Source organism: Schistocerca americana, chromosome 10, assembly GCF_021461395.2.
Source record: "Schistocerca americana isolate TAMUIC-IGC-003095 chromosome 10, iqSchAmer2.1, whole genome shotgun sequence".
Lineage (NCBI taxonomy): Eukaryota > Metazoa > Arthropoda > Insecta > Orthoptera > Acrididae > Schistocerca > Schistocerca americana.
The window spans coordinates 178,400,692-178,425,697 of NC_060128.1; the positions used below are offsets into that span (position 1 = coordinate 178,400,692).

General features: G+C 42.3%; 1 protein-coding gene across 3 annotated transcripts in view; it reads right to left on the minus strand.

Moving 5' to 3' along the window:
• Positions 1-18,365: 18,365 nt before the first annotated feature.
• Positions 18,366-25,006, minus strand: part of LOC124552488 (F-box/LRR-repeat protein fbxl-1-like) — a 58,198-nt gene continuing 51,557 nt past the window's right edge. For 2 of the 3 annotated variants that reach the window (XR_006967923.1, XR_006967922.1), the window contains exons 8-9: positions 23,290-23,604; positions 18,880-19,016 (exon numbers count right to left, since the gene is read on the minus strand). Coding sequence is in view for 1 of the 3 variants with exons in the window: in XM_047126771.1 (XP_046982727.1) it covers positions 18,770-19,016 (247 nt within the window). In the remaining 2 variants the exon portion in view is untranslated. Of the gene's footprint in view, positions 19,017-23,289; positions 23,605-25,006 lie in introns of all 3 variants that reach the window. The other variant, XM_047126771.1, reaches the window with a different exon arrangement.

Sequence of the window (25,006 nt, forward strand, 5' to 3'; positions counted from 1 at the left end):
GAATTGACTTTGATTTTTTTTTCCAGAGTACCTGTCAGCATTTATTGTTGCCCCACCAGGCAGAAAGTTAACCAGCAGTATCACCTTCTGGTCCCAAAACTCAGTTGCCATGACTTACCGGCAGATTATGTTTGCTTGAATTTTCATCGCTTGAGCGAAGAGGGCTTCCACCACTCGTGGGAATTGTTTTGTCTCAGGTGTGAAGTGTGATGCTCAGGTTTCATCTCCTGTGATAATCTAGACCAAGACAAGTCTGTGAAAAAATTTGCAGGAAGAATCAACTCACCATTTATGGTCTCCTGTCAGAGTATGTGGTACATATCTTGCACACAGGTTCTGATATTTCAACTTTTCCATTAACATCCTGCGGAAACCTCAGGATCCAAAATCCAAAGTGTGTCCAGAGTGATCCTCAAATTCAGGCCCATCTCATCAGCAATTGACAGCCTACCATGCCTTCCTTCATTGCGAATTTTAGTATGTCCAGCTGTGACCCCTCTACATTATTTGGAGATATTTTGACATCCATGCATAACTGTCCATACTCGTCTGTCAATTTGTGATTAATTTCAACCAGTTTAACACCTTTTTATGTTCAAAGATCAAATGACTGTGTGAACTTCATACTTGTCGGTAGCATTTGACGGGAGCTCCAGTCTGAATGGCTGCCAAACTGAGACCGAGCCTTTGAGCAAAGCACGAGTGTGTTTGCTTGGGAACAGTGAAAGTGCCAATCACAACAGTGTGGCCACCAACTGTATTAACTGTATCTCTGCATCCCCAAAAAAACAGGAGACTTTACTTTTGGGGTTTCCCTCATACTAGTATACACAACCATGAAACACTGTTATTTGTGTGATTAGATGCTGCAGTAAAACAGACTTTCCCAGTGAGTAAAGCATTATTTTTAAAAACATTCTCAAATAAAATTTTCTCAGTTTCCTCCCCACATCACGGCACAGAAGCAACTTGAGCTTTCAGTGACTTTCTCTATAGTTATTGTCAGAAGCTGACTGTCATAACTAATCCAATGGAGGTATTTTACATGTGTAACAGGTACATATGAAAGACCACGACAGTATGAGATATGACAGGCAGCTCCTGGCGGTCAAAGAGAAGTTGAAAACTTAATTTTTACAAGAAATCCAATGGGGAAAGTAAACCTTGAAGATAATATGTAAGATTTTTGTTATCATTTAAATTTATTTGTATCTTACTTTGGAGCAGTTAATGAGAATTTGGATTTTAGGAGTTTTATCTACACTGGCACAGTACAGAAGCTGTGCTGTAGTAAGTAAAAGAATGCTGATGTCCGTTAGTACGTGTTCTGGAGTGGCAACCTCTCTGCAGTCACATACAGTGTTTTATCGCCTTGCCCATTCGAGGGGTGTAGATGCCGAAGCGTCATGTGTTGCCTCACCAAAGAGAGCGACTGAGGCAGAGGCTGGCCCACATGGAGCAGGTCCCATCTCTGCTGCCATTCGTCTTACAGTCATCTGCTTGTCTCTCATCTGTTACTTGCATGTCAGTTTATTATGCTTTGCACTCAGGCTTGTTTGGCCCAGTAGGTTCCTCTGTTTCTGATCATTAGTTCTAATGGTGAGATTACAGCAGGGCTTAACAACTGGCCGGTTTTGAGCGCGAGTACTCGCGTCTGCTCAGGCACGTGCTCGCAAGCAGGTGCAAGGTCGCGGTTTAGGGAGGGAGGGGAGGGAAGGGAAATGCACACGCACATTTGAATGTGATCTCGCGTTCTTAGCAGATTTAACTAGCCATCTGAATGCTTTGAACATTTTACTACAAGGTAAAGATCTGCTAATTACTCATTTCATAAATCGAATACGAGCTTTTAAAATGAAATTGACACTTTGGGTGAGTCAGCTGGAAACAGGAAACTAGCTCATTTTCCTAAATTATCATCCATGCAAGATGTTCACAAAGACTGTGAACATTATTCACATAGTTTAGTTGATCAGCGCTTTCAAGATCTGACAGCACTAGACAGTGATTTTGATCTCTTCTCTCCACATTCAGCGAATATTTAAGAGATTCGTCCTGAGCTGCAGCAAGAAATTATTTACCTGCAGTGTGACAGAGAATACAGAGACAAATTTCAGAACAAGAAAAACATTTTGGAATTCTACAGACACTTCCCTCAGGATAGATTTCCTCGTTTGCACAAACTGGCGGCTACAATAATATCAACGTTTGGTTCCACGTATGTTTGTGAACAACTGTTCTCTGCAATGAAATGTAACAAGATGCGCCTGAGAAACGCATTGTCCGATCGAAATTTAAACTGCATGCTGCACCTAAAATGCACAAGAACAATTACTCCGAACATAGACGCAATTGTAAAGGGCAAAAAGTACAAGATAACCGAGAATCCCACACTTCAGTGACACCTTTTATTGTGTAACAGTTCACAAATTAATGCAAATGTAGAGGCATACACTATGCTAATAAAATTATGTGGCATGTGTACATTCTCCTTTATTTGTTTCATTTGTCACAGTACTAATTCGTGAGTGATATCCCTGCAGGTGGCTGCAGATTTACATTGACTGGCGGCAGCTGTTGTGTGCCCCACGTGACTCTCCCCACTCTCCACCCTGGTCCGGTAGTGGGGGTAGCGTGCTCGCGCTGCTCCGTGCTTGCGCCTTGCTGCTCACAGCTTGCTCTGCGAGCATGTATGTTGTGAAGCCCTGGATTACAGCAATGGCAAGCAGTGGATCAAGGGGAATCCTACTAAATGCGCCAGTGAGGCATATCGACACACACCTTCACATTCGCCTCACAGCTAGCACCCGCTCAGTCTGGGACCGTAGACACTCACAACATATACCGCAACTGAGACCAACAAGCTGTGGTGATATAGTCAGTGTGTACAGAGTGGTAGTCCAAACTGCTGCTGTGATATTTCTGCAACTTTGTTAAATAGTGTGAGTGTCTACTCGTATCCACTTTCTGCGTGCTTCCTGTAGCACCTGGGCTCATTGAGGTGGCCTCCAGGATACTTTGTTACTGGTCCTAGTGTCCCCATCCCACCCCCTATTCACAGGGTCAGATCTCTGTCAAGTCGCCCCTTTCAGAACATAAGCCATCTTTTCAGGACACACTCTTACACTACAGATATAGGGTATGAAGTGTATCATTACATCTCTACTTATTATCGGCTTGCACCACCAGTAATACGTCAAGAGTTTATGCAACCACACCCTGCAGCTGCCGGATTCTCTAAGTTCAGCTAGTGCAGGTTTTAGCCCCAGAAAACTGCTCTGCAGACCAGTCTCTGCCGACATCCCTTTGAGAGAAACATTCTGCACTATCAGCCCAGGCCATTGCTGCTTCCTAAGGCTGTCAAACAGAGCTGGCCACCGTAGGTTATCAAAAGCCCTTGTGGTGGGTATGTACTAGGCTGCTGCTTCATCTACTGGAGCCATTGCTTTGTCTATCATGTCTTCTGGGGACAGTCCTTTCCTGAAGCCAGTCTGGGCTCATACTGAGGGCTCTTCTGCGTTGTTCTAGGTGTGAGCACAGCAGCTTTCCTTGTATCTTCGCAGTAGTATTCAGTAAGCAAATCGATCTGTGTGGCTTTGGTATAGCCTCATCTTTTGTCATTGCCCTTCTTTACGAGAACCTTGTTTGACATTTTCTATATATTGGGCACCCGACCCTGTTTCAGGCATGCATTCAGTGATAAGGCTTATGTGTAGCGTGTGAAGAGCCTCCACAATGATCCTATGTGGTCCTGTCGCCTTCTTGTGGTGCATTCTGAGAATGGCCAGTGTGACTTCACAGTCAGAAATGGTTCCACAGGGTTAGCATACGTGTCAATAAGCCTTTACCGCAGAACCCTATGGTTGTCATCCTCACGTACCGTGTTGTCGTCGGACAGAAGCATGCCCCGAAGGACCTCCTCAGATTCACCCCAGCCACTGGTATATGAACCGTCATGTTTCCTTAGGGTGTACAAGACAGTAGATCTTATTTACGATGATGCTGTCTTGTAGGGTGTGACCCACAGGTCTAATGTTATCTCTGTGCTCACAAAATTTTCCCAACATTCCTTTATGACTGCCATCAATTTTCGCTCAAATGAAGCTTTCACTTTTTTATGTGGCGCAAGTCTTACTTACCTTTCATCACCGATGCTTCTCTGGTAGTGTTCGTGAGATCTCTTGCTAGTGGTTCTGGGCCACTCCATTCCAGGTGGCCCGACCATCGGTACAGTCCCATCGGCAGTTTGGTGGGTTGCTGCTATCAGTCGCCATGCCTGCACGTGTGTGTTCACTGCTTCTCAGGCCAGTTGGGCGCTGTGAACCTTTCTTTGAAACTATCCTAGTTTGCTTTATACTATTTGTATCTCTTTGCATTGTTCATCTCTCCTGACAGAAGTGCTTCCTCTGTGGCTGTGGACAGTTTGAAGCTAATCAGGTCATGACCACTTCAGGTGACCCAGTGTATCCCTCTCCAGCTATGGACATGCTTGTTCCCCTTTCTATATGTCAAGGTTACATCTAGGTTTGATTTGGCACCAGGTTTGCAGGTTTGCCACGGTATGTTTTTGGGAAGTTGAGACTCTTTTCCACTGTCAGTCTTAACTCACAAATAACTTCTCGTAGGCTTTCATCTCTCTGGACGGCTCTTCTTCCCGCACCCAGGTTGAGCTCATTGTACCACAGCTCAGAACTCACATTGGCATCCATTGTGCACACTGACATTTTGTCATCACAGGTAACTGTGCTGTGTCGTTGGTCAACAAACCTGTCTATAGTGTAACAATAGTGAAAGCACATGTTCAGAATGAAGATGTCCGAAAGAACAGATACCATGTTCATATAGATAAGGCTTACTGGCCAATGATCTTCTTCAGTGCTGATGCACTCACATTGCCCGAACTCTTATAGGAATCAGTAAATTGACTGCCGCAAGTAATGAGTATAGTGAGCAGGGGTACTGCAAATGTAGTGTGTGGACAGTGAGTTGGAAGTGTGCGTTTCATGGGGAGTGTGCCAGAGATAAGTCCCTGCAATTGCACTATCCTCTGTGTCCTCGATGGCTCAGTCAGATAGAGCATCTGCCATGTATGCAGGAGATCCCGGGTTTGAGTCCCGGTTGGGGCACACATTTTCAACTGTCCCCATTGATATTTATCAACACCTGTAAGTAGTTAAAGGCCTGGATTTCATTGTAATTACATGTTCCGAAATTTGTTCTAAGAAGTGTGGTGTGTATTTCACTATCCTCTAGACTGGGTTACGTACGACGAAGGTCACTTTCTGTTGGTACCACTTGCACTCTTGCTGGCATATATAATATTTTTCCATTTCTAGCCAACGGTTCCTGTAGGCAAAGTATGTTCAAGTCCAATTTAGCCACAAGGCAACTTGCCTCTTGCATTGCTGTCTGACTGCCCACACAGTTCAACTGTCTATGTTTGCTTCACCCCTCTTTGTGGTGTTTGAATGTAATTTTTGGCGCCTGTATGTCGGTGCCTTGTGGGATGTTGGACTCGTGCCCGGCTGACTGTTTCTGTGGTGACACCACTCCTACAGCCATTTATATTTCTACCTGCAGAGCTGGGGAGTGCCATTGCAAAAAACCAATTGCCCTTTATTCTGACTCCGCCCTTATATTTGTTGTTCTGTGAACTGGAAAGCTTTGTGTACTTGGTACTCTTACAACTTGTAATCCGTAGATCGAATATAATGGCTTCAGAGTAATTTGTAATTAGGGCAGCTCGGACCAGGCGATGTGTGTGGCAGCTTTCCCTGGATTTTACAGGGTAAGGACATCGATAGCAGTTTGTTGTTCTTGCTATTGCTCCTCAGGTGGCTTCCCCCTCAGCACTGCCCATACACCACTACCGTATCCAGTAGTCTACACCATTTTATAGTGGGACTAACATCTTGACACCAATTGCACTTTGACAGCACCAAGTGGTCATTTATTGCCATAAATTGGTAACCCATACATATTTTCTTCTTGTGGAGCAGTGTGCACCTTACTTTATTTCTTGCTTCAGTTATTACATTTAACATACTTTTCATGCCTGGCCATCCTATACTTCAGGATGAAGACCTCAGAGAACTACTACTCCGATAGTACACTTTCAACTTCATTTTGTGCTTTGACATTGTGTGCAGTTTGTTCATGTGATTTTTCCTTGGGAACTTTCTAGGTTACCAAAACCAGATTTCTATTCTGCCGTACTTCACATATCGTGTTTTCATTCAGCAACTTGTGCTGTAGTAGTTTTTCGCCATCATCTGTAGTTGCTGAATCAACCGCCATAGTCTTTCCCATTTTTCTCTCTCTCTCTCTGTCTATCTATACCGTTAAGACCACTGATCGTACTAGATCATGTCCTCATGAGAGCATTCCCCATTTCCAGTACTCTAGACTTGATAAATAGCGTTGCTGTATCAATCTCTGCAGCCTGGACGGCATCATTCCTGCTTGGGGCTGAAGAGTTAAGGCACCACTGCCGCCTGAGCACTTTGGGAACTCTGCTAGTTGGTATTCTAGTGCTCTGACTTCACTTTTTACAGCACTTTGCCCTATTGCCCATTCACTGAGTTGTCATAATTCCCACTTTAAATCCAATACACCTGACAGGGAGATCTTGTCAGCAACAGAGAGTGACTCTTCCACAAAATACATAACCTCCTCTGGCTTTTGTTTTTCTTTCGTAGGCAGTGCACACTGTCTCCTCTCTCACTCATTTCTGTATTATCATCACCAAATGCAGAGTCCCTTTCTCACAGGGAGTTGCCCTCTACTTCCTCTGCTCGTGTGCTTAACTGTGGCTTAGTGACAGCTCTGTGCCTTTTCCTTCGGCTGCCTTCTTTCCTCTATTCTTAATCTGTTCCGCCACTTCACTGACCTGGTTGCAGCTCAGCCTCTGCTTCAGAATAACTTTTTGTTGCACACTTTCCTACAGCTTATTACCAGATTTCACCCCATTTTTACTTGGAGCTTTGCTTATTTCACCTTTGGCTCCATGCTATGTGCACATGGCTCACCTTGCCTATATCAACCAGCTTCACGTGTGAAGCACTTTTGGACCATCAGTGCCATATGCTCGTTCTTGTTCTTCCTTTTCACCACTTGTTCTTCCTTTTCACCATTAAATGATAATCTTCTGCAGTCTCACTGGCTGTCAGAGTTTGCAAGGCAGCTTTGGTCATTTCTGGTTGCTGACTTAACATGTCTATCTGCTCAGCTTCCGCCAGCTTTTCTTCCTTGCCGGTTGATCTCTGAGCTTTCCAATCCTCCATTTTGTGCCTGAGGGCATTGAAATTCATATGTATTCATCTCGGTCTCACGATCAGTAGTGATCTACTCGGTCCGTCCAGGCGTACACCCTGCACATAGTTAAGGCTAAAACAACAGAAGGTTGGGCGGTCCCCTGAAATGGCTGACTTGTGACTGTTCCCAACTCAACAGCCTTGCACTCCATAACTGCAAGCTAACACAGAGAGTGAGAGGTTATTATAGAGTATGTTCTCCTTTGCCCAGGTGGATAAGCCACAAACACTTGACATTCCACACCAGGCCTCACAGAGCTCGTTGAAGTATGCCTGTAGGGTTCCAGCTGCAGCTGGCAGTGCTTACCAGTAATGAGTTAGGGCACCTCAGGCTTGCCACACCCATACCAGACTACGATTGTCCTGCTGCTGTGTTTTTGAACTTCCAGCCACTCAGAGGCACCACCCCCCCTGTTAGCAGCTTCAGGCAGCAGGTGCATTTTCCACTCTCGCTGGCACCGTCTCACACTTGCTACTAAAAATTGAACGAACGTAGACGAGGCAGCTTTCACGTCACATCTTCCGCAGTATAGGGGCACTCTGCATTAACCGTCCATCCTTCGCCCGTTGACACTGGCCCGATTCCACATCTGAGACTCAGAAGCTGCGATTAATGGTGACCACCACCTGCTAGATTGACGCAGCCCGGAGTCTGAACATACCGGAAGTTCAGGTCAGAACATCTGACTGTCAGAGAGGATGGTGTCAGCCTGATAGCTCTCACCCACCCAATTGATAGGACTGCACTACCACTCCCCAGGAGCGCCGAGAGCCAGGTGCACAATCGTCGCACAGATCGCGACGTCACGTCTAGGCACAGAAGCAATCGGTCGTGGGGGGCCACTACCTACAACGGCCGCACGGCTACCACCCCGACTGATGCCCAGTCCCACATGTCTGGTACAGCACAGTGTCCACAGCCCGACCACGTGATGCCACTCACCTGACCACGCACTCCCCCCGGCCAGAGCCTGGGTGGCCAGCAAGCAGCAGGCCTGACTGTGCCATACACGACAGGCACACGACGTAGCGCTGGTGCGTACACAACGCACATTGCACACCAGCAAGCTGACGCACCTGTGGGTCCCGCTAGTGCTTTAGCGTGTACAAACTCGGATAGACTTGGCAGGCTGAGTCAGACAACCTGAAAGTGCCTGTAATAGCTAAGAGTGCGGAGCAATGCTTGAATGCACCAGTGCCCCGGTCTATCTGCATTAACACTCGATCTTTTGGGGAGAGTTTGCCCTTCTCATGTTTGCATCTCCCAATTGGCATCATGGCCATTATATGGCCACAAGACACACTTTTCGATCTTTGTCATGCTCAGGTGCCTGCGAGACCATGAAATGGAATCACAAGGTTTGGTGTCAGTTGAATCGGGTATTAAGAGGACTCTAACCCCTAGGCACCATCGCTCAGGCTCTCTTGAGCCTGTCTGAGCTCTTTACAGAGAATCTTGGCACGACGTCAGCTCATCTGTCGGCTGGCGACCTCTGCAGCACACAGAGCTACCCTCCAGGTACACAGACCGGATTTCCTGCCACATACAAGCTCAGATGCTAAACATGGTGACCCATGTTTGACACTTGCTAGCACTCTCAGTGGAGAAGATTCCAGAGTGCAGCAAGTAGAGATCAGTTGCCCTGTCTTTTCTGCCTCAAGCACTTGCTGCCTTTGTCAGCACTGGCAATATAGCATCCATTGTCCTCAGCTCAAAACCAAAGTAAGGCTTACAGTGTGGAGTTTGACATGAAAGGGATTTGAGGGCCACCCTGGGAAGGCAGTGAGCTCTCAGGTAATATTCCCCTGGAAGCGTCTCCACACGTACTGGGGACACTCCCTCAACTCCGCCTTTGCCTTTTGCTAATTCACGGAGAGGCAAGTGCAGGCTGCACAGAAGTTGCTCCAATTGGCTACCCTTTTAATGTCGTGCATATACGGCCCTTCTCACGTTAGCTTTGCCCCAGCACAAAGGGTTACCGAGTGTCTGCGTCACATCAATGCCACAAGTGTGGACCTTACGATCCGAACCTCACTCAGGGTCACCAGAGGCCACCGAGTATTTGAAATGTGTTCCATATTTATTGGAATCAGTCGCCTGATGGGTTTACCAATATCCCGAGGTCCCCCCCCCCCCCTCCCATCCCCCACTCCACTCCAGTGGCTGGGACCCATTCCCACAGATAGGGACAGTGTGAATCTCTTTAATTCCTTCATGTGCATAAGTAATTAGATGATATGCATAGTTACCTCATACCTACCACTGCCCACACACACACTCTGTGAATTGCTATTAATACACTACTGGCCATTAAAATTGCTACCCCATGAAGATGACATGCTACAGACGTGAAATTTAACCAACAGGAAGAAGATGATGTGATATGCAAATGATTAGCTTTTCAGAGCATTCACACAAGGTTGGCACCGGTAGCGACACCTACAACGAGCTGACATGCGAAAAGTTTCCAACCGATTTCTCATACACAAACAGCAGTTGAATGGCATTGCCTGGTGAAACGTTGTTGTGATGCCTCGTGTAAGGAGGATAAATGTGTACCATCACGTTGCAGACTTTGATAAAGGTCAGATTGTAGCCTATTGCGATTGCAGTTTATCGTATCGCGACATTGCTGCTCGCGTTGGTCGAGATCCAATGACTGTTAGCAGAATATGGAATCGGTGGCTTCAGGAGGGTAATACAGAACACCGTGCTGGATCCCAACCGCCTCGTATCACTAGCAGTCGAGATGACAGGCATCTTATCCGTATGGCTGTAACGGATCGTGCAGCCACGTCTCGATCCCTGAGTCAACAGATGGGGACATTTGCAAGACAACAATCATCTGCACGAACAGTTCGACGATGTTTGCAGCAGCGTGGACTATCAGCTCAGAGATCATGGCTGCAGTTACCCTTGACGATGCATCACAGACAGGAGCGGCTGCGACAGTGTACTCAACGACGAACCTGGGTGCACGAGTGGCAAAACGTCATCTTTTCGGATGAATTCAGGTTCTGTTTACAGCATCATGATGGTCGCATCCGTGTTTGGCGACATCGCGGTGAACGCAGATTGGAAGCGTGCATTCGTCATCGCGATACTGGCGTATTAACCGGCGTGATGGTATAGGTGCCATTGGTTACACGTCTCCGTCACCTCTTGTTCGTATTGACGGCACTTTGAACAGTGAACGTTACATTTCAGATGTGTTATGACCCTTGGCTCTACCCTTCATTCGATCCCTGCAAAACCCTACATTTCAGCAGGATAATGCACAACCGCATGTTGGAAGTTCTGTGCGGGCCTTTCTGGATACAGAAAATGTTCGACTGCTGCCCTGGCCAGCACATTCTCCAGATCTCTCACCAATTGAAAACGTCTCGTCAATGGTGGCCAAGCAACTGGCTTGTCACAATACGCCAGTCACTACTTTTGATGAACTGTGGTATCGTGTTGAAGCTGCATGGACAGCTATACCTGTACGCGCCATCCAAGCTCTGTTTGACTCAATGCCCAGGCGTATCAAGGCCGTTATTATGGCCAGAGATGGTTGTTCTGGGTACTGATGTCTCAGGATCTACGCATCCAAATTGCGTGAAAATGTAATCACATGTCAGTTCTAGTAAAATATATTTGTCCAATGAATACTCGTTTATCATCTGCATTTCTTCTTGGTGTAGCAATTTTAATGGCCAGGAGTTGACTGACCTCACAGCATGAGGATCACTGATGATAAACGCCAGATTACTTACCGAGCCGGACCTGTGGCACCCCTCCTAAATTATGTCTGTACCCAAGGCAGCAAGGCCACTAGAGATGCAGCCCTGTGCAATGCTGCCGGCCTAGGGGGGCATTAATGACTGGGGCAACTCCTGGAAAGCCTTGCCTGAAACTGTGTCTCCCTACTGGTGTAATGTATATCACAAAATGGGACAGCTCAACATGTGGAAAGTACGGTATATCCTCCACAGATTCCTCCATTGGTATTGAGGTCTGAGGGGAAGACCAGGAAACTGCCGCAACTGCATTGCTCTTTGTTTGTCGAACCCTGACTTCCTCCTAGAGGATTCCGGGAAACTTGAATGCTCATGCAGAAAAGGAAACTCTTCCCCAATCTCCCGACAGCATCCCCAGGTCTTTTAAGTATACCCTGACGAGCATTTCCAACAGAGGAGGCTGACACGTATTGGTTCCACTGCTGTGTTCCGGTACAGGAACCAGATTTCCTTTTGCCCAGCGGTGGCTGGCACTAACTGTGTCATGCTATGATGGCCATTATGGACATCTGATTTTTCCTAAGACTTAGGATCGACTGACTCTTGTGCAACAGGTGTTCACACAAAACTCTTCTCCACATCAGCCCTCCAGGGCCTTGCTGAAGTAATTGCTACAACAAAAAAGATCTGCACTGACAGCGACTCTGTGCTGGCTCACAAATACACCCTCCTGCGCCCACTGCCGGAACCCTTAGAGATGTCAGGGCTTCACGGCCTGCTGTGAGGACAAACTGTGGCTGCCAGACTGATTCCTGAGTATAGGCGTGGTGCTTCAACACCATTCATTTTTAAGGCTAGTTGCTTTGACAGGTAAGTTGTTACACACTCTTTAGCAGATTCCGACTTCAGTGGCCACCGTCCTGCTGTCTTAAGCAACCAACATTTTCACAATTTCTCATGAGCATCAATTCTGATGCCTTAATGCAGTTCATTTCATCCCACAGCACCAGTTCTGCTTACAAAAAGTGATCCACTTGCCACTCTGATCCAAGTTGTTTTCTCACGGCTTCAGCTTATTGAGCAAGCCAAAGATTCATCCATTTAAATTCTGAGAAGAGGATGTCATTTCAGCCCCAAGGCCTCTAATCATTTGCTTTACTGGATGAGACTTGTACGAGCACCAGCTACCGTGATGGAAACTTTGGAGGGGACAAGCTATTAGATGATTCATTTACTCTTTCACCCCCATATCCTGCTCTGATGATTGATTTGCATGTGAGAATCACTATGAACCTCAGTCAGGGTTTCCCCTGACTTTGTCCTGCCAAGGCATTGTTCACCGCCTTTGAGATCCTAATGTTTACATTGTAGGTGTGCGTCACCTTGCAATGAAGATGAGACACCGTGGGAGCATGGAGGCCACCGCCCCGTTAGGGTGGGGAAAAGCCCCACCGTCCCTCAGCCTGCGCAAGGCGAGACCTTCATTTTTATTACGCCTTTAGGTTTTGTACATGTAACTGTATAAAAATATCCCCAATTCCATATAAAGTAGCACCACCACCACAATGTTATCTGTATACTAAAGAACAATTAGTTTTATGAAATATTAAATGACTTCTTAATGTGTATGACACCACAGCATTGTTGTTGTTGTTGTTGTTGTTGTTGTCCTCAGTCCTAAGACTGGTTTGATGCAGCTCTCCATGCTACTCTATCCTGTGCAAGCTTCTTCATCTCCCAGTACCTACTGCAACCTACATCCTTCTGAATCTGCTTAGTGTATTCATCTCTTGGTCTCCCTCAACGATATGCATGTAGCATAAAATCAAAGCAAGAAGAAAATCAATATTATAAACACATTCCTCCACGAGCGGCAAATCATTACAGTGGCCTCACTAATGTGCCTTATTTTTCTTTGCTGTTAATTGACAGAACTGTGACAATAAAGCTTGTGTCATATTGCCAGAGAAGTAATGATTACATATCAGTGAGCACAATAGCAACCAAATTACAAAAAATGTAAGAAGTAACGGCTTGAAGAGTTTTGGTATCTAGGAAAATCCCATGTAGCTGTACATCACCAATTTCAGTTTACAATCTTTGAATAATGTGCACTTAACTGAACATAGCAAATCATCAAGTACTGCCCATGGCTGTGAAGAATGCGTGCTAGTCGGGCAGGCATTGGGACATATAACTTGAGGTCTGAGTGTCATAAATATATTAAACAGTCTCACCTCTTCTGCATGTGTGATAGTTCCAGAATAATATTGGTCAAACTCCCCAGTTGAGTATATTAATATAGTTGTTCTGCTTGCAACTATGGAAATATGTTTCTTCATCACAATAGACATTTAAATTGAGGCATAAGGCCCTAAATTACACTATTGTCAATTTTGAGATTATGCAATTATATGTGCTACTGACATTTGTTAATCTTACAGTGAACTAGCTTTATCTGTGCTGTAGGTCAAAACCTATATGAGCATTCATGAAAAGCTGTCTCTGTTTTCCCTGATATTTACTTCCATACATGGCAGACACACAAAGCATAATTGGGTTGCTCTGCACTACTCAACTGTTATCTAGGGTTGCCAACAAAATAGTGTGTCTACATCAAGTATGTAGTAGTACTTTGGAATCAGAGGTACATTGGCAATACCAAGTGGTCTGTGTGGCTGTTGAAGATAGAGGTTACAGTTTGTAATAAAGAAGTGGTGCAAAATAAAGGTAAAAAAACATGTAAGGGATGAAAAGCTGTGAGGGGAAAAATGACAACATGGGGAAGGAACAGTGATGAAACGTACTTGAAAACTGTAAACAAGCAGATTGAATGGAAAGAGAAGGAAAATGGAGGCCTATGTAGCTAATGAGATAAAAGTAATGCTAAACTAACTTGCCAATTTTTGAAACTTTTGGAACAAGTAATGACCAGTAATTTTGTTGAATTATAACCTACAGAATGAATTATAATTTATAGAATGCATTTCTTGCAAGCTTTGTAGTTGAAGTAAACTATAAATGGGAGTATACTTACAGAATGAAAGACAAAAATCAATAAACTTGTAAGCGAGTAGCAAGCTAAAATTACTACTTACTGAGTAATGTTAGCAAACTGTGTGTTTGCCAAATCACTATTTTGAATGCATTTGCCTTTCATATAAATACCTTCATATAGCAAGACACAAGTCTAGGTACATATAAAGGCTTATGTTTTATTTTCACACTTTTAAAGTTATCGTACACAAAAAGCCACATTTTTTGTTGCGTTGTTAGTATTATTAACATTGTTTTAGATCCTAGTAGAGATGAGAATAATGAGGATTCTGAAGATGCCATCTTTGATTTGACAGTAATTAATGCATTTCCAAATATGGACAGATGTGGAGATTGCAGAGGGAAAATTAATGAAGAAAAAATGGGTTTTGTTAGGTAACACATTGATTCCTTATCAGAATAAGTAAAACATATGAATTTAAAATATTGCACCAGTGAAAATGAAAATGATTGTATATCAATCTGTTTTAATACAGAGGTCAATATTGCACTGAAATTGCCACACAGTGACATGTGTGAGGTTTGTGATAGCATTGAAGATAAGGAAGTACATAATCTACCTTTAAGTGTGTGACTGCGCCAATATAAGGCAACTAGTTCGTACAATATGTTGAAACAGAGTACTTACTAAGTAAACAGGCAGACAATGACCTTTATGTTACAGTATTTTATTTACAGCTGGCTCCACCTACTCCGACACTAAGTACAGAGGCTGTGTTTTACATTAGAAATCTATGGATGTATAATTTAGGTCCAGAATGAGATTTTCACTCTGCAGCGGAGTGTGCACTGATATGAAACTTCCTGGCAGATTAAAACTGTGTGCCCGACCGAGACTCGGTAGGTAGGTAGGTAGATAGGTAGGTAGGATACAAGATACTGGCAGAAGTAAAGCTGTGGGTACCGGGCGTGAGTCGTGCTTCGGTAGCTCAGATGGTAGAGCACTTGCCCGCGAAAGGCAGAGGTCCCGAGTTCGAGTCTCGGTCGGGCACACAGTTTTAATCTGCCAGGAAGTTTTATAATTTAGGTATTTGTAGACGTTCAGATAATGTCATTTACACACGTGCCTGAAGTGAGAATGTAACACAGCAAGAAAGTGATGAAATAGTAACCTGCTTTTCAGCAGAAAAAATGGAAATTTCAGATAGAAAAAATGATGATGATAAAGTATTCAGATTCGTACCCTTAGTTCAGTCTGGATAATATGAGGAGGTAATTCACAAATTTTTAGTTCTTGACCACACTTTTCTGACATGTAATGTTGACTTAGGTCAGATCAGAAAAGTGAAGAGGCAAACTGTTTCAGTTTTCTGAGCTGATGGTCGGTGTCAAGTTATACAGAAACCGAGGATAGCTAAATCTCTTCTAGTCCGTACAACCATTGCTGAGAATTTCAGAACCTTTGAAGAGTGTTAATGTCCTCACTACCAAACAAAAACATGACATATATGGTAACAGCGTACATTTCAGAAATCTTACAATGATGAAGTTTTCAACAGGTTGCCGGGAACTGTTCATCGGACTCTTGGGTGGCCACCATTTTCTCCAAGTCATGGCAAGGGAACTTCAGTCTGTCATTTCCCCAGGTTTTCAGATGCTTTACAAAATTTAGTGTTCCAATGTGTAGGTGAATGGCAAATATCAACATTTAAACACAAAGACTGAACAAAACTGTTAGATTTCATGCCTGAAGTGTACAGACAATTTTATCTGAAACTCAAGTCATAGAAAATGCTTCATGAAAAGATGATAAAAAGGACTGTGAAGTCTTGGAATTCATCATAATTGTGTATGTGGTGCATTTAGAATCTCCTCCTTATATTCTGATTCTGGTTTGACATTAATTACAAACTTTACAACTGTCGTAGAACACACTGTCACTAGCCTATATAACAAACATTCATGAATTAATATTAATAATAAATATAATCATCACAAATAATTAATATTTTGTATCAAAGTGGGTACATTACTTTTTAGACGGGAAATAAAGGATGTTGAGATATAATTAAAAAACTGACAAAGCGCGAGCAGGACTCGTGCCCCGAGTGTTCCGCTCAAACTTAATTATGTATATAAATATAATTCATTCATCTTTGGAATCGAGAATTTCGATACGAGGGGCGTTTGAAATGTTCATGCAAAAATAAAAACTACTTATGTGTTTGGGGTAAATCTTTTATTTTTTGACATAGTCTCCTTTTAGACTTATACACTTCATCCAATGCTGCTCTAATTCGTTGATCCCTTCTGAATAATAGGAACTGTCCAAGTCTGCAAAATAGCTATTAGTTGCCGCAATCACCTCCTCATTTCTATAAAATCTTTGTCCTGCCAGCCATTTGTTCAAATTGGGGAACAAACACTAGTCCGAAGGAGCCAAGTCTGGAGAATAGGGGGGATGTGAAACCAGTTGGAATCCTGCTTCCATTAATTTTCCAACCACAACTGCTGGAATATGTGCTGGTGCACTGTCGTGATGGACAAGGACTTTTCTGCGGTCCAATCACCGTCGTTTTTCTTGCAGTTCAGTTTTCAAACAGTCCAATAACGATGAATGATATTCATCTGTAATAGTTTTACCCTTTTCCAGGTAATTGATGAGGATTATCCCTTGCCAATCCCAAAAGACAGTCGCCATAACCTTTCTGGCCGAAGGAATGGTCTTCGCCTCTTTTGGTGCAGATTCTCCCTTGGTAACCCATTGTTTAGATTGTTGTTTGGTCTCAGTAGTAATGTATCCTTGTTTCATCCACAGTGACGAAACGACGCTTAAAGTGCTGCAGATTCTTCCTGAACAGCTGCAAACCATCCTTGCAACACTTCAACGATTCCATTTTTGGCCAAGCGTGAGCAATCGCAGAACCCATCTTGCGGATAGCTTTCTCATGTCCAAATGTTTATGCAAAATATTTTGTACCCATTCATTCGAGATACCCACAGCACTAGCAATCTCACCACCTAACTCTTCTGTCATCCATCATCATAGCATGGATTTTATCAATGATTTCTGGAGTCGTAATCTCCACAGGGCATCCAGAACGTTCAGCATCACTTGTGCCCATATGGCCACTGAAGGTGCAGAGTCACCGTAATGTTTATCAAGCTTCTCTTCAGTCTCCTGAGGTGTTTTGCGTTTCATAAAGTAATGTTTAATCACCACACAAAGTTCTTTTTCATCCATTTTTTGACAATCACTCAACTTCCTTGATTCACACGAATGCCAAACACAAAGAAATAGACCAATACGGCTGAAACTTGGTGCGCGTTCTTTCCAAAGGTGCTACTAACTAAACATGACCTTGATACGCACCAGTGGTGTCATCTCTCAGACTTTACGTGGACTTTTCAAATGAGCTTTGTATATACTGGCAAGACAGCAGTTCCGGGAATTCCAAGACTATCAAAATCTCCACAGTAGTGGGCTTCAGTTCATACAAGTAGATGCAAAAGATTTAATATAATGATTTTATTTACTTACAAAAACATGACTAAAACTCACATTTTATTTTTGCATGCAGCAGTGTTCTAAAGTGGCCTTATCTTTTGACTGAATTAACTTAGAAGCTTAAAAATTTTTACACTGCCAAGTGACCATAGATCTTAGTAAGTGACAAATTTGAATTTGATATGCCAACCTCTTCAAGAGAAAAAGGGTTCTTCACAGCAGTTGGACAGACACAGACAACAAAGCTATTCTACAAGGGTTCCGCTTTTGCAGATTGAGACACGGAACCCTAAAAACAATTCAGACCTATGAGAGTGGTGATTTACTTACAAATTTGATTTTAACAAACATCTATTATTCTCAAAACTTTGTCTGTATTTTGGGCTCTTATCATTGCCAGTGCCTTATTTCATTCAATTAAAACATCACCAATGGTAGGGTTTTCTTGCCCGTTTTAGGCTTACAACAGGGAGGTGATGTTTCTGTCCATGGTTCACTAGAATTTTCCTCTTTGGCACAGGTATGTACACAAAAAAATTGAAAAAAACTGGAACATCCCATAAACAGCACACAAAAAAACACAACAAGGCTGACAATGACATCTGGTAGTAAGGCTAATAATGCAAAACATCAAAACAACAATACATGACAAATATTTACAACAAAAACAAATAAGCTAATGTACCTTTGACAGGTCCCAAGTGGAATGATCATTAATTTTTTTTTATTCTTATTTATTTATTTATTTATTTATTTATTTTTTTTTTTTTTTAATGAACACTGTATGAAAGGATTATTTTACAACACTCATTTAGTAAGATCACATTAATACACTGATTTTAAAATAAAAAAAATGTTTTTTTTTTATTTATAAGGTTAAAAATTGAAGATGGCAAATCCATTGTAATTACAGTGGAAGCTCACACAACAGTAATGTAGATGATTTAATCTGCAACAACATATTTCCTAAATGATTTACAATTACCTTTCTTCAAAACAGTTTTTGCCACTGTTAACATGACTTTACAGAAAAGCCAATATAATCACAATGTTACAGAAATACATGACTAGCTTTAGTTTCATAGCATTCGGCAGTCTACTATGACATATGTTCCAGTAATGACAGTTGGGGAGTATCAAATTCTGGTCCAGTTACACAGTTCCAACTGAAATGCTACCAGTATTGAGAGTCGTAGTTCCCTATAAATATCACATCACTTTTGTACATCCTCTAGGAAGATAAGAGATTTACCACTTTCATCCCACATAATGTTATCACTGTCACAATCAATGTTACTGCTATTGTCACAATCACCATCTTTGTCAATCTCCATACTGCTGCCCCACTCTCGTGTTCCTCCGTGCCTATAGTAGGTTCCTCTACTTCAGCTTTGCCATGGATTTCAAGATTGGGCATCCGTTCGGCCAGCCCATCTGTAGCTTTAAGGTCACCTCGACACCAGGCAATACTTAGGTCCCTGTGGTGAGAATGAAATCATTGGTGTAGTACATGCTAATGTAAAAACAAAAACTACATGTAAACTTTAAGAGACTACAGTTCTGTAGAATGTACCATAATGCCAATATTATCTGTGGGGACAGCACTGGAGGTCAAATTTGCTCTTAAACTGGTTTTAAAAAATTGTCTAAATCATTATAATATTTTATTAATGACCAGTTTCAACTTCATGTAGAACTTGTGTCAAGAAAAAGAGCACTGTAAGAAAAGGAATACCAGTGTTACAAAAGGATTGGTGAGTATGGTGTCAGAGGAAAGTACAAAGAAGTAGCGATGTAGCATTTTCCCATCTGGCTGCTGCTGGCAACTCCTCGTATGCTTGTGCAGCAATACAAAAGTGAACTGCTGACTAGTACCTACAGGGCCATGGGTTCAATAGTGTGCAAATTTTGTGCTAAAAATGGTTTAAGTCAGCCCCCAACCAATGGTAAATGCTTTACAAAATGTGAGATGATGATGTTATATGAAATTATCAAAATAAGCTATTGTAAACTAGGTACGAACATATAAATGGGTAAATAGTTACAGTGCAGACAAGTACTCTTTCTTATGTTAAAATTTCTGAGCTTACAGATTGAATGAGTATGAAGCATCGGTACAAGTTACAATGACATTGCTGTTAACAGTTTGCAGTCAATAAGAAAAGAGAACAAAACAGAAAAAAATATTTTTATATACTTGCTGGCATAACATGACACGACACCTTCGTAACTTGCACCAATGCCACAAGGTGGCACGTCATCCTCTTTCAATCTGCAAGCCTTTTAATTTTAACATAAAAAAAGTCTACATGTCCGATCTGTAACTATTCAACAGTGGACAATCCAGGATGGAATGTAACGATATTATGAGAAGGAAAGTTGCTACTCACCATATAGCGGAGATGCTGAGTCACAGATAGGCAAAACAAAAGCTTTCGGCCATTGGCCTTCATCAACAACACACACACACACACACACACACACACACACACACACACACACACACACACACACACCTGCAGTCTCGGGCAGTGTGGTTTCAGTTGCCTGAGACTGCAGTTTTTTGTGTGTGTGTGTGTGTGCGTGCACGCTCGCACTGCTGATGAAGGCCAATGGATGAAAGCTTTAATTGTCAAAGACTTTTTGTTGTGCCTATCTGTGACTCAGCATCTCCGCCATATGGTCAGTAGCAACTTTCCTTCTAATAATACTGCAACTATTTACCTATTTATACAGGGTGAACATAAATAAAACCCACAAGCTGCAGGGATGGATTGCTGATGATAAATAGAGCAAAAAAGGTCCTATGAACATGTATTCAGAAATGGACAGTCTGCGTGCAACAACAATAAATTGTCCAGGAACACAGTAAAGAACTGCATCGCATCCGTGTCACAACAGATGTTCAAAGTGGCCTCTGCGGAATTGCAGGTGACAGGGATAGTAGTGGTTTGTCATGTTAGATACACATAACTGTACTTTGGATTACACCCTGTAAGCAGGCCAATTGTCTGGAGCTTGTACTACGGTTTGTCTCGATATCCTGTAGGACCCAGTCCTCCAGATCTGACGTACGTGCAGTGTGGCGTCACAATGCACATTCATATGTTTGAAAAGGCCCACGATCACATAAAACACCCAGAGAGGGCTTGAAATGTTGTGTGATGTGGTTGCTGTCTGTGAGGGTACTTGTTTTGGTATATTTCCATCTGCTCAGTCACACACAAACACCATCTCTGCTTGTTCCTGAAATGAATACTGGAGCATTCTGCTGCTTCCAGTATGCTGCATCAATCACACAGCCTGAAAAGCACAAGGAACACGTGGCATGTGGTCAGAACTGTCATTTGTCAGCACCATCTAATGTGGCAACAATGCATTTCCACATGTTCATGGCACCTTTTTCCTTCATTTCCAGTCAGGAATCTGCCCCTGCAATTTGTCTCTTTTTTAATAATGTGCATATCAGCACCCAGTTTACAATAATATGTTGTTGATGTTGTGGTCTTCAGTCCACAGACTGGTTTGATGCAGCTCTCCATGCTACTCTATCCTGTGCAAGCTTCTTCATCTCCCAGTACCTACTGCAGCCTACATCCTTCTGAATCTGCTTAGTGTATTCATCTCTTGGTCTCCCTCTATGATTTTTACCCTCCACGCTGCCCTCCAATACTAAATTGGTGATCCCTTGATGCCTCAGAACATGTCCTACCAACCGACCCCTTCTTCTAGTCAAGTTGTGCCACAAGCTCCTCTTCTCCCCAATTCTATTCAATACCTCCTCATTAGTTGTGCTATCTACCCATCTAATCTTCAGCATTCTTCTGTAGCACCACATTTCGAAAGCTTCTATTCTCTTCTTGTCTAAACTATTTATTGTCCATGTTTCACTTCCATACATGGCTACACTCCATACAAATACTTTCAGAAATGACTTCCTGACACTTAAATCAATACTCGATGTTAAAAAATTTCTCTTCTTCAGAAACACTTTCCTTGCCATTGCCAGTCTACATTTTATATCCTCTCTACTTCAACCATCATCAGTTATTTTGCTCCCCAAATAGCAAAACTCCTTTACTGTTTTAAGTGTGTCATTTCCTAATCTAATTCCCTCAGCATCACTCGACTTAATTCGACTACATTCCATTATCCTCGTTTTGCTTTTGTTGATGTTCATCTTATATCCTCCTTTCAAGACACTATCCATTCCGTTCAATTGCTCTACTAAGTCCTTTGCTGTCTCTGACAGAATTACAATGTCATCGGCGAAACTCTGAGTTTTTATTTCTTCTCCATGGATTTTAATACCTACTCTCAATTTTTCTTCTGTTTCCTTCACTGCTTGCTCAATATACAGGTTGAATAACATCTGGGAGAGGCTACAACCCTGTCTCACTCCTTCCCAACCACTGCTTCCCTTTAATGATCCTCGACTCTTATAACTGCCATCTGGTTTCTGTACAAATTGAAAACAGCCTTTCGCTCCCTGTATTTTACCCCTGCCACCTTCAGAATTATTTGAAAGAGAGTATTCCAGTCAACATTGTCAAAAGCTTTCTCTATGTCTACAAATGCTAGAAACGTAGGTTTGCCTTTCCTTAATCTAGCTTCTAAGATAAGTCGTAGGGTCAGTATTGCCTCATGTGTTCCAATATTTCTACGGAATCCAAACTGATCTTCCCCGAGGTCGGCTTCTACCAGTTTTTCCATTCTTCTGTAAAGAATTTGCGTTAGTATCTTGCATCCGTGACTTATTAAACTGATTGTTCGGTAATTTTCACATCTGTCAGCACCTGCTTTCTTTGGGATTGGAATTATTATATTCTTCTTCAAGTCTGAGGGTATTTCGCCTGTCTCATACATCTTGCTCACCAGATGGTAGAGTTTTGTCAGGACTGGCTCTCCCAATGCCGTCAGTAGTTCTACTGGAATGTTGTCTACTCCTGGGGCCTTGTTTCTACTTGTCTTTCAGTGCTCTGTCAAACTTTTCACGCAGTATCATATCTCCCATTTCATCTTCATCTACATCCTCTTCCATTTCCATAATACTGTCCTCAAGTACATCGCCCTTGTATAGACCCACTATATACTCCTTCCACCTTTCTGCTTTCCCTTCTTTGCTTAGAACTGGGTTTCCATCTGAGCTCTTGATATTCATGCAAGTGATTCTCTTTACTCCAAAGGTCTCTTTAATTTTCCTGTAGGCAGTATCCATATAACCTCTCGTGAGATAAGGCTCTACATCCTTACATTTGTCCTCTAGCCATCCCTGCTTAGCCATTTTGCACTTCCTGTCGATCTCATTTTTGAGACGTTTGTATTCCTTCTTGCCTGCTTCACTTACTGCATTTTTGTATTTTCTCCTTTCATCAATTAAATTCAGTATTTTGTTAATTTCACATATATCTTGTTTTTTGAAGCATTTATCATTGGCTGGGGCTGATTAATCCATTTTTGGCACAAAATCTGCACACTATTGAATCCGTGGCTCTGCAGCCATCAGTCAGCAGTTTGACTGTGTTCTCCCATGAGCATCTGATGAGCTGCAGCAGCAGTCAGACGGTAAACGGTACATCACTACTCCATTACACTTTCCTCTGACACCATTCTCACCAAACCTTCTGTAACTTCGCCATTCCAATTCTTACAGTGCTCTTTTTCTAAAGACGACTTCTACGTGTAGTTGAAACTGGTCATTAATAAAATGTAACTATTATATACATGGCCATTTTAACACAGTTGTCTCACCAGATTGCTGTTACTCCTGTGGACCACCTTGTCCAAATTTTTGCTCTAGAATGCAGTTGATGGTGGCCATTCATTTGCATGTACAGCTGACTACTTGTAATTCCCAGGTAACAGGCTGCGCCAAATTTACAGCAGAACTGGTATGTGACCACACATTGCCCAGACTGTGATACGGTAGGATAGCCTGACGTCAGTCGGATTAATGCTCGTACGTGCCCAAGTTCGACTGCAATGTGTGTAGTCGTAATTATGTTTAGTCTTCGTGACTACTTATAACACACCGATGATAGCTGCACTATCAACTGAAATCTAGATCTGCAATGCATAAAAAAGAAGAGGATGTTATGACCAATGCTGACCATCTTTCAGTCCTAGACAAAACACTCATTTCTGACAAGATAATAGAACAAGTAAAATGATTTAACTATCTTGGAAATCAAACAAGCTATCTAGAAGTTCAAGATGTCCAAAAAAATCTTGCAAAATTCCAATAACTGTATGGCACTATAAACAGAATTTTAAAAAAGAAGGCAAGGAAAGAAAATCTAATTTTGTAAAGTGTCAATTCTTGCATTTCTTTATGGCAGTGACTTGAACGCTAAGCAAATGACAGAAGTGTCTGAAATGAGATTCCCAAGGCTTATGAAAGGATGTATAAAATTACGCAGAATAAAAAGACAGAGTTAAAAGTTTGCTCAATGAAAGATATAATAAATGAATATACACTGAGTCATGTGATAGCATCTGTCAACATCAAACCCACTAACAAGCAACAGTACCTCCATTATGACACCTCCTACCCATTCCATATCAAACGGTCCCTTTACCCACCAGGCCTCAACCTCCGCTAATTTCAAGTTGCCACCCCTCGAACCTCACCTGTCAGTCAACATCATCTTTGCCTCTGTACTTCCACCTCGACTGACATCTCTGCCAACCTCTTTGCATTTACATATGTCTGCCTGTGTCTGTATATGTGCGGATGGAGATGGATGTGTGTGTGTGTGTGTGTGTGTGTGTGTGTGTGTGTGTGTGTGTGTGTGCGCGCGCGCGCGCGCGAGTGTATACCTGTCCCTTTTCCCCCCCCTAAGGTTAAGTCTTTCTGCTCCCAGGATTGGAATGACTCCTTACCCTTACCCCTCACTGAAGTAGGACAAAGGCCCAAAGCAAATGATGATGATATTTGGAGGGAATATCTCCAAATGATGATATATATATGTATATAAAAATGTTTTTCACATAAATGTTGGTATGTAATTAACATTCTTGAAAACTGTATAACCAAATTTTGGAAAAATTCAAAATTTTGCAAAATACCCTACTACCATTAATTTTGAATAATGAAAACATTTCTACAACATAAATTGAAGCAGCTTTCAAGCTACATACATCCATGCATTCTGAAATACCATTTTTTAGAAATAAGCTGTACACAATGTGCTGTCAGAGTATTTGCAACATACCTAATTAAAATATCTGAACATTCATTATTAGTGTAGTTACTGATTTTACTTGTATTTGTTTTATGTTTTAAATTGTTATTTTACATTCTGTTTTTTTATTATTTCATTTACATGTATTTTGTTAATTAAAAATAATACATAACACATTATTATGATACACAATCATTACAATAATGATAACCTGTACATACATGCTTAAAACATAACATAATGATTTTGTATCATAATAATGAGTTTCCTATATTTTCAATTAA